Genomic DNA, 10,456 nt, shown 5'->3' on the forward strand with positions numbered 1-10,456 from the left:
GAATTCTGCGGCACTTCTTTGCAGTTATCATCACCTCTTGGGTCTAGTTCTTTTAGCACTAAACCAACATCTTTCCTGGCTTGTGATCCACTTCTCTTGCATTTTGTGTACACCCACCTACAGTACCTACAGTATAGCCATGCTGTTGGCCAGATGTTTGTGACTGTTCATAAATGAACGTATATATCCCATCAAGAATTGGTTTATCAGACTACAAGACTATGGAAACGCGCCATTGATATCATGAGCATGAGAAACTAGTACGTTTTCTTTGTTTCATCGATCCACTTCTCATAAGAACCCCTTTTTAATCATACATAATGAAAGACAAATCTTTATAAGTTGAAGTCAATGCACATTATTACTATTATATTATTACTTTGCTCATTGACTCCTTTTCATAAATGCATGTTTGTGTTTGCGGTTGGAGTGGCTCAGTGGTTAAGACCCTACCTTGTGTACCAAAGACATCATGGTCGCAAGTTCGATTCCACCCCTGGCTAATTGTACTTGATTCCATTGTAAGTCGCTTTGGATAAAAGCGTCTGCTAAATGACATGTAATGTAATGTGTTTCCCCCGCCTGCTTTACCTCATTCCCAGAGTTATCCTCTTTCATTTATTCAAGAATTTCAAAACTGCTTCTCCCAGGGTGGAACGTGTCATGGGATATGTAGACATGGAGTCTCTATGTGGCGCTAATGGAAGCAGCAGGTTTGAGTGGCCTATTTATGAGCAGTCTGCGTGTGAGTCTCCAGACGACAGCACGGCACGGCATCAGGTGAAAATAATAATCCACTGTCCTCATACGTGACAGTAAAATCAGCTGGGACTCACATTTGAAGCTTTAAAAGACAGATGAAAACTTTGTTGATTGAATGTGTTTGAGGGAAACGTTCATTACAAAGGAGTTTGATCATATTGTGTGGTAATCTCTTTCCCGTCACAAAGTCTACCTTCATCCCTCCATAATCCCTCCAAGTGCTTTCAAGTCGCTTCCACCCAGAGCTCATTTCATTTCTCATCTTCTTCCCTCCGGTTTTCCCTTTGGAGTCACATCAGAGCGGTGGCACCGCGAACACCAGGCCTTTCTTCTTCAAGTAATGTCACGTAATCGTACAAGATAGCCGCTCAAAACCAATTTGTCTGAGTGCATTAAAACAACGGCTGAAACTTGGCAGACGGCCTTGAATTACACCTGCGCGCGGGAAATGGGTCTGACAGAAAAGGCTCAAAGTGCAACTGGAATATGAAGTATAGTTTATTTTGTTTGTGCTGCGCGAGAGTGAACTTTTGTACATTCTGAGGCTTCCATGGACTTTGTTTCTGTGTGTGTGTGTGTGTGTGAAAGAAAAGTTGTGACATACACGATCAGGAACCTCCGGCTTGAATTCATCATCACTTCCTCGTGAAACTTTCAGTGTCTCACTTTCCTCGCGACAGGATCGGTTTTGCTTGACCCTATGACAGGCCGGACCACCTGCAGCACGGAGGGGGGAACTCTGCTATATTTAGTCAGGGAGATACTGTGACATATTGAACTACAAGAAAATGTCCCTGGCAGATCGGTTTGTACACAAGTGCTTCCACAAGAGTTCTCACGCAGCTAACTGCAAGTGTCACTCAAAACAAAGTACATCCAATCCTAAATCTTTACAGTTTACAGTACTTTACAAACGGAACATAGAAAACTTCATAATTACAGTTAAAAAAAAAAATAGTGTATTGTTAAAAAGACACTGGGATGCGATGGCAATCTCAGTTTTTAGTTTACATTTATACAGTTTAATGTGGTATGTGGCACATGGCGCTGAAGTGGCTGCAATTGTTGCCCCTCATCACCGCCGGTCCAACACAAAGGGGCTGCTTGAGGAGAAAAAAAAAAAGAAATCTAGACATATTTCGATATCTAAAGAGTGTTGAGCTTAAGTGATTTGGTTTTGTTTGGTAGTTTTAAAAAACAAAATTAAAACACATTAATTAGATCATGACACATCAATCAATCTGCCGTTTGTACGCCAGTTCCACTGAGGGCCTTTCTGTGTGGAGTTTTTGCATTTTCTCCCTGTGTGTGTGTGGTTCCTCTCATTGTCCAAAAATATGCAGATTATTATTATTATTATTATTATTATTATTATTATTATTAATAATAATAATAATAATAATGATGATAATAATAATAATAATAATAATATGTCAGCTGATTGTCTCCAGCTCCCCCACAACCTTCATGTGGAGGATAAAGCAGTAGAAAATGAATGCATGAATGAATGAATGAACGGATGTGGTAGGTTCAGTCCACACAGAAAACAGTGTAGCTCCAGTAAGTGCAATCATGAACATGAAAGAATTAATGTACCACTTTTTCCTAATATTATAAAGGTTCGTTGACGTGTGTCTGTGTGATGTGTTGCCACGTCATTGACTCTCTCTCACTGATAACATGGCGGCCAGCAGGGGCAGAGGGAAAAACAAGAATTTAGCCTCTTAACAATTAAATCTGCATCTGGTTAAGTCTGCAGTGCCTATATAATACATATTATAATACATTTTGCCACTTTATCTCACATTAGACAGCCCATTTTGGCTGGAAACTAACGTTTGTACACCACTTCCAGTCAGAAAAAGTGGTAAACAAGTTGCACAGATATCATAGATTTCAGCAGACATAGCTTTATTAAGCTATTAATATTTTTAGCTTTCGTGAAGTGGCTAATTCTCTGTCTTCTGTCCCTGCTGGCAGCCGTGTTATCAGTAAGAGCCAATGTCTTAAATCGAGGCACATAAACCAAAGACAAGTTTGTTTTCTTACAAGCGAAATGATTACAATTAATACAGTGAAAAGAAATTCCCAAGTCAGACACGTTAGATACAAAGTTAGATTATTTATGTTTCCTTCCACAAAGAAAAATCATCACGGTATCATAATAAAAAAAGCACATAATATCAATATTACTAACTACAATGACACTCAGTAAGCATAGACCTCCACGAAGGACCCTTTAAATTCAGCCAAGCTACAACTACATACAAATGTAATGTGTTCTACTTGAGCTTAAACTCATATCATTGAAATCTGTTGGTGACAAAGTATCCACAGTGGAGGCAAATATTCCGCCGTGTTGTTTTTGCCGCTGTGGTTCTCCACACACACACACACACACACACACACATATGCAAAGCTGATATAAATGACTCAACAGTTGCATACATTTGTCACATTTGGGGGGAAAGAAGAGAGGAGGTGATGTACAGATTGAAGTAAACATGAGTCGAGTCTTTTCATTGGCCGATGTATGATCCCACCACCGGACTTCATCCAGAGATCAACAGAGGTTCGATGTGTCCTCTTTGCACAGTGCTTAAAAATCCATCTGGGAAATAAAGAGAAACGTGTTCAACTGTGCAGAGACTTGAGAGACAGGATTAATAATTCATTAATTAGAATGAATTAGTATGCTGTATGTGTTTAACGTTGTTTTTCTGCCTCAGTTTGGTCTTTGTCTACAGAAATTGTGAAATATTATATTTACCTGCATCCTTCATCTGAAACTGGGCTCTGTCAAGCAGTACTATCAGACCTGACTGAGGGAGTGTGTGTGTGTGTGTGTGTATACAGCAGCAGCGCAGGGGTGGGCGGGAACAAGGAGCATTTATGAATTCACTCGTGATACTTTTCAAGGATGTTAACTTTGTATTTTCAATCATACTTCTACCCGTCTGTAGTACTTTCACTTTACTAGCACTGCACAGCATTGCTGCTGTTGTTTTGATATTAAATTGATCACTTCCTGTGTGCTGCACGGGAATCCCAGCCTAACACAAGAGAGAGTCATGCAGCTGTTAGACTTTATCAGCTTTGTGTGAATTAACAGGCATTTGTTTATATTGAAAAGCTGCTCACTATTGGTTTCTAAAACTATTTTTTATCGTATTTGTTGAAATCCTCTTTATTTCCTGGGAGCCATTCATTAAAAAAAAGCTGGTAAAAAAAGGAAGTAATCCACCATCTATGGCTATCACAATACAAGATGGCCAAACAAGATGTACCAGAGTAAAGTGGTATGGTCTGGGTGGAGCTAGACCGGCTGCACCCATGACAGTCAGCTGACTTCACTCCCTTCCAACTCCCCGCAGTCTATTCTCATGCAAAGTGTGACGTCTTGTTGAGACAAACAGTCACAAAAAGCAAAAAAGGGCTTCTGGACGTCCTCCGTAGTTGATCTGCTGTTGCGTCACACCCCACCTACCAAGTAAAGGTACTGTTCTCAGTCCAAACGCAATCCTGACCCAGGGTTTTACCATTCCAAACCATACTGTACTGTAGGAAACCCAACCACACCAAGATGGCTGCACATATGCATATGTTTGCATATGCCGTGTGTGTGCCTCAGTGTTTTCCAGTGTTTGTATTCTAGTCTATGATTTGTTTTTGTGTGTTTTTTTTACATTTCCCTCTGGCCGAGTGATTTTTGTACCTTTACATTAGTTGGTTCTCTGCTGGTGAGCCAAACTTTAGTCCAGTAAATAATGATTTCTGCCTGTGTTGTGTCCTGTATTCCAGTGCACTTGCACACAGTTGTTACAGAGGTGAGTTTTATTTGTATAGTTTTTTTTGGACTCCCAATACACCTTTATTTTTTGATCGTTTTTTAAACATACTTGAACAGCAAATTACAGACTGGCGCTTTAATAAAAAACACAACTGTTGTGGTTTTGGGCCACACGGTGGTGTAGTGGTTAGCACTCTCGCCTTGCAGCGAGAAGACCCGGGTTCAAGCCCAGGGTTGGAACAAGGGCCTTTCTGCATGGAGTTTTTTTTTTGTTTTTTTTGTTTTTTTTTAATTAACCTGTCCTGTCTAGTACCCAGGGCATGTAATATGATTGACTGCATGCCTTTGGGTGTCGGACAGATTTGATATGTGCAGGACGAGTCTGGGATACTCATAACTGCAGTATTTTTATTTATTCGTTTTTTGATTATGTGTTGCGGGCAGCCGGACCGGACAGGGGGACAGGGAGTGGACTGACAAGGGGATGGGGAGTGAGCGGGGAGGAGGAAGGGAGGGGGAGTGAGAGAGAGAGAGAGAGCGAGAGAGAGAGGGAGAAAAAAGAAGAGAGAAGGAGATCGAGAGTGAGAGAGAGGGAGAGCAAGGTGGACAACAGTATAATACATGGGTTAGTACCATTCTGCATGGAGTTTGCATGTTCTCCCCGTGTGTGCGTGGGTTCTCTCCGGGTTCTCCGGCTTCCTCCCACAGTCCAAAAACATGCAATGTGGGGATTAGGTAAATTGGACACTCTAAATTGACCATAGGAGTGAGTGTGAGAGTGAATGGTTGTTTGTCTCTAGCTGTGTGTGGCCCTGCGATGGACTGGCGAACTGTCCAGGGTGTACCCCGCCTATCGCCCGATGTAGCTGAGATTGGCACAGCACCCCCCGCGACCCTCTGGTGGAGGATAAAGCGGTTAGATGATGACTGACTGACTGACTGTTGTGGTTTTTGTTTTATCATCATCATCATCATCTTTCATTCAGAGTCTAAAACCTAGATATATTGTAGGCACTGTTCTCAAAACAAGGACTGTAGGTGAAAGAGTTTTGCCTCTTTACAAAAGTTTACCAAAGAAAAAACGTGAATCAAAAAGAGTCAAGAAAAATGGCCTGACTCCTGGTTGTAGTGTGAGTCTCAGTGGTTGTGTGAGTGAGTGAGCGAGCACCGACTGTGGTGTTCAAGCAAATAGAGGACTCACTGTGGTGAAGTGAACAATGCAGAAGATGGCGATGATGAGGAGGCCGATGAAGATGGAGGCTATGGCAACATAGAGAGCGTTCCTGCCCAGCCGCCAGGACCCATCGTAGTCACCGTCATAATAACTGTTCCTGGACTGAGGATAAGAAATCACTGTTACACACGTAATAAAAACCCTGTCAGTGGCTTTGAGAATTTTACTTTGAAGAAAATGATTATTTGCTCACACCTAGGAAGTTTTTATTTAAAGGTACAGTAGGCGGGATTTCTCTCAGTGTAATCTGAGACAGAGCGGCAGTTCTGCACCATCTCTGTGTACAGCGCCATGAAAGGATTTGACCAATCACACAGCACTTCACACAGGAAGTGGGCGCTGGCTGATTTACTACACTTTCACAGGCGGTACATACACATCCAGCAATAACTTTGAATAATGCAAAAAAAACCTTGATAATGTCTGCAGTGAGCAAGCCTTTATGTGGCCCGGAGCAAAATTTGATTTGGGGCTCTACTACCTCTCTACAGTGCTTTACGATTATTGATGCAAATGTAACACTATACACTTCATTAATTATAGTTATTTACACCAAACCAGTGTCACATTTGTTTTTTTGTTTTTTTACTAACAGTTAAATCACAAAACTGGCCTAGCATTCATTTGCACTCTCATATTCAAAGTGAAGCACACAAGTGTGTTCATGCTGAAGTTGAATTAAACATCATGCGATGGGTTGGCTGTGGTTGAGCGTGTCAGGGATGGAGAGACGTCTGTGTCTGAGAGGCACAATTTAAAAACGTGTGTATTTCAGTGGCCTTCATGTGCAAGAAAGAATGTCATTGTTTCATCGTTTGTGTCGTAAAATTCCACTTCAAAACATGAAGCGCATGATCCGGCTGCTTTGCCTCGCCTCGCTTCAGCATGGCGCTTTTTATTTGCGTTCCCACTAACACAGCACCTGGTACCAGATACTTCTTTTAGTACCTGCTCTGGTGAGGTTCCAAGCACGCTGAGCAGGTTTGCGTGACGTCACCAGAGTGCCGTCACAGGAAGAGACGTCCAACACAAGAATCAAGCCGAACAATGCCGATCTGTAGATCAGTTAAAAAGACTTAACAATCCTAAACGTGAGTTAATCTCCAACAATAATCAGGGCGGCTTCACAAACCCTGCTGCTGTATTTCAGTCCAGTGACTGAACAACTGCTTTACAAGTCACCAGTCACTCGTTTGTATGTGCAGTGATGACCCCGCCCACGTTGAGTAGGTAATATTTTGCCGTGCTGTGCCAAAGCGAGGCGAGGCGAGCCAGGACCATAGTGGAAAAGGGCCATTATACAAACACACTGGTTCTACAATATCTGCCAATAAACATTACACACACACTAAACCTATATATGTCACACACGGATATCATCTAAAACAGCGATTCCCAAACACTGGGTCAGGACCCATAGACCCTTAAAGATGCATGTGTATATGTTTTAAATAACATGCATACAAATGTTTTATTACTTTACTAAAAGATCTCTTGGTTGGATTTGTCGACCAGTTCACAGTGATATCAGGTGTTGCAGATATGCTCACTAATCTTTAAAAAGTGGGTCACCAAATACAAAATAAAGGAAACACTGATCTAAAATACTGTTTGGCAAGAATTGATCAAACGCTGTGGCAGATATTTACTTCTTAATGTACTTCAGATTGACAGATTAGCACAGACAGATCGCCAGTGTGAGAACACAAGAGTCTGTTTGTACATCGTCACTCCACTGAAATGTTCCACTTCCCAAAGTTGAGATTGAAAGAGGATCTGTGATCAGATGATGTCATCTTAGCCAAGCTAAATCACACAGTTCATGCTCACCATGATGGAGAAAACCAGCGCCACAATGTTGACAGGGTACGCAGGACAAAAGCAGGTGAAAATAGTCAAAAACAGGTAGCTGCGGAGTGGAGGTGGAGGTTCCTGCTCCTCTATCGAACCATGGTCCAAAGACCCGCTCCCACATATGGAACCTTTGTCTTGTGAATTTATAACTCCAACAGCCATCGCAACAGATCACAGTGACACAGTCTGGAGGTCAAATTAAAATTTAAAATATAGGACCTGAAAGAACAAAAAATCCAAGTTGAGAAGTTCAAATATCTGCTGTGTTGCGCACGGATTAATCCACTCCTCCTCCTTCAAAGCTAGGAAACATATTAAGTTGAGGTTGGGGAGAGAGGGGAGAACGGGTGAGGTGTGAGAGGGGACAGGATCCCTGACTCTGCTGGCCTCTGTCCAGGTCCCTGCCCCGAGGAGACGAGTGAGAGATCAGACTCTGTTTACTGCTGCTGGCAAATGCACAGGAATATGGGACTAATGTTCCTCAGTTCCGAGCAGTGTCACATGTATGAATGCTGCACCCAGTGTGCGAGGATTAGGTTCCGCCAACATTTGCACCTATGAACTGTGTGGAGCCTTTGCAGTCAAAAAACCAGAAGAAAAACAAAGTGAAAACTATTAGAAACAGGTGCTGGTTGCACATTTACTCTTGTGATTTTGTGTTTTTCCTCTGTACACTTGGCTGGTGAAGTCAGGCATTTCGCAGGTTTGCTTTAAATGGTGCAGGTCAGTCATCACAAAAAAAATGTGACTTAAAGGCTCAGTGTGTAATATCTACTGCCCTCTAATGGTGAGACTGTAAAGTGCAGCAAACAGACATCTCTCCTGCTCACATCTTAGGGAGCTACAGTGGCCCTCACAGGATGCTAGGCTAGATGTATGAAGCTAGCCTACATACACACTACATACAATACAATACAGAGTCAATAACTCAAAACACTCCTGCTGATTTGTCCATTCGGCTTCCTGTAGAAACATGGCAGCACAAGATGATGGCCTATGTAAATGTAGCTCCAGGCTAAATTACATATAAAAGGCTTGTTCTCAAGAATGAAGAATCAGCCATGTACGACAAATGTAGGGTTTCTGTAGCAATGGAGTTGTCGTTTACTTATTATTATTTGAGAAATACAGACACTGTTGCGTCATATTGTTGTGATACTTACTATGATACTCAGGAAAGTAGTGTAGCATTGTTAAAGGAATACTTCACCGATTAGCATTTAGCTTTGTATTACTAGAGTAGGGGTAGTATTCTTAATAAACTGTGCTTCACAACCTCAGTTTCCCCTGAGTTGTGAAATATCTTCATTCTTTTCTTTGTTACGTGCCCACCAGCGACACTTGGTCCTGTTAGCGTAGCTGTTAGCAAAGATGGCGGACACTGTTTACATTCTGGGAATGAGGTCCCGTCCACCTACGAGTGAGTCTAAAAAGTGCGGAATTAGCGTTGCAGTTTCAAGCCTTGGACCAAGTGGTGGACACGTAACAAAGAAAAGAATGAAGATATTCAGGGGAAACTGAGGTTGGGAAGCACAGTTTTTCAAAAATACTACCCCTGTTATAGTAATACAAAGCTAAATGCTAATTTAAGTATTCCTTTAAAGTAACAGTAAAAGAGCATTTTATAGTTAACCCTTACTGGTGTGTTAACACTAACACAAATACCGATTATACCAATATGTCTTTATCAGATTTGGTGTGACTTATATTGTGCAAAGATTACTGTGTAGAAGAAGGCAGAGGAATTACCGCATCATTCCTTTTGAGATATAGCAGGTTATTATCCCACATGTTCAATTTCGCAACCACTCTCTGTGATTAGCATCTGTTTACCATGGAAAATGCTGGTTCAGCTTCAGCGACAGGATGCCCCGGAAGCACCCATAAGTCATGCAAGGAATCATGGGTCATAGGAATAAAGTAGACAGTGCCACAATATTACAGGAAATATGTCATCACGACCAGGTCTAAAGACGTCCATATAATGATATTTTAGCCCACTCATCATATCTTAAACTCTAAAATATTTCACCCAGCTCAGTACTGTAGCAAAAATAAAAACAAAAAAAAATTGCTAATGGAAAACAAGGATTAACAAACTTAATTTAAGAAAAAATAGTTTTTTAAAGGAATAATCTATGATTACATATGTGTTCTACCACTGTTAGATTCTTGTGATTGACAGACTTGCTTTTTTGGAATCGTTACTGCAGGATTTTTTATTGAATCTGAATAAGTATGTATTGCATGTGCACATGTGTACAGTATACATTACAGTAAATGCAAGTTTAATGCTTTATATGTACAATATGTATATACTGTATGCGTGTGTATATATAATACACATTTTACATCACTGTAAAAGAATGAATTATCTTTGGATGACCATATGGGCAAGGAGAAGGGATTATTTTGATAATCCCTTTGCTCTGTTTTGTTCCATCTTAATCTGGGTTTACTTAATTATGTGGTAGAAAAAAAGGAAAATGGTAAATTGGAATAATAGTGTTTAAAATGTCATCACATTTGCATTTATTTGCAGTAATAGTAGTAGTAGGAGTAGCAAATTAATCGCAGGTACGTGTGTGTCACCTGTTTGCACTATTATGGTACAATGATTCTATTTAATTCTATTCTCAAACCAAATACAATAAGTTTAGGTGATTTAATATGCAGAATTATGAGCAAACATGATTAACTTGAAATCTACAGGTCACATGGTGGTGAAAACAAACACTCACTGATATTGTACCCCACCCCATTTTACTACAAGAGAGCAGTTTTCAGTTTAGAGAGCTTTACCTTGAAATGTTTGA

The 10,456-nt window shown here is 40.9% G+C and overlaps 1 protein-coding gene across 1 annotated transcript; it reads right to left on the reverse strand.

Moving 5' to 3' along the window:
* Window positions 1–2,864: 2,864 nt before the first annotated feature.
* LOC122768400 (transmembrane protein 233) lies at window positions 2,865–8,026 on the reverse strand. The gene is made up of 3 exons (XM_044024382.1): window positions 7,617–8,026; window positions 5,754–5,888; window positions 2,865–3,373 (listed from the first exon to the last, which is right to left on the reverse strand). Exons 1-3 carry the CDS (start codon window positions 7,800–7,802, stop codon window positions 3,362–3,364), a joined length of 333 nt encoding a protein of 110 aa, XP_043880317.1. The 5' UTR covers window positions 7,803–8,026; the 3' UTR covers window positions 2,865–3,361.
* Window positions 8,027–10,456: the final 2,430 nt, after the last annotated feature.

The sequence above is a fragment of the Solea senegalensis genome, linkage group LG4, assembly GCF_019176455.1.
Source record: "Solea senegalensis isolate Sse05_10M linkage group LG4, IFAPA_SoseM_1, whole genome shotgun sequence".
In the NCBI taxonomy this organism is placed as follows: Eukaryota; Metazoa; Chordata; class Actinopteri; order Pleuronectiformes; family Soleidae; genus Solea; species Solea senegalensis.

Excerpts from the sequence above, each read along its gene's own strand:
- LOC122768400 (XM_044024382.1), bottom strand. The coding sequence starts at position 7,802 with ATGGCTGTTGGAGTTATAAATTCACAAGACAAAGGTTCCATATGTGGG. Across the intron at positions 5,889-7,616 it reads CGCTGGTTTTCTCCATCATG|TCCAGGAACAGTTATTATGA; the intron begins GTGAGCATGAAC and ends TCTTATCCTCAG.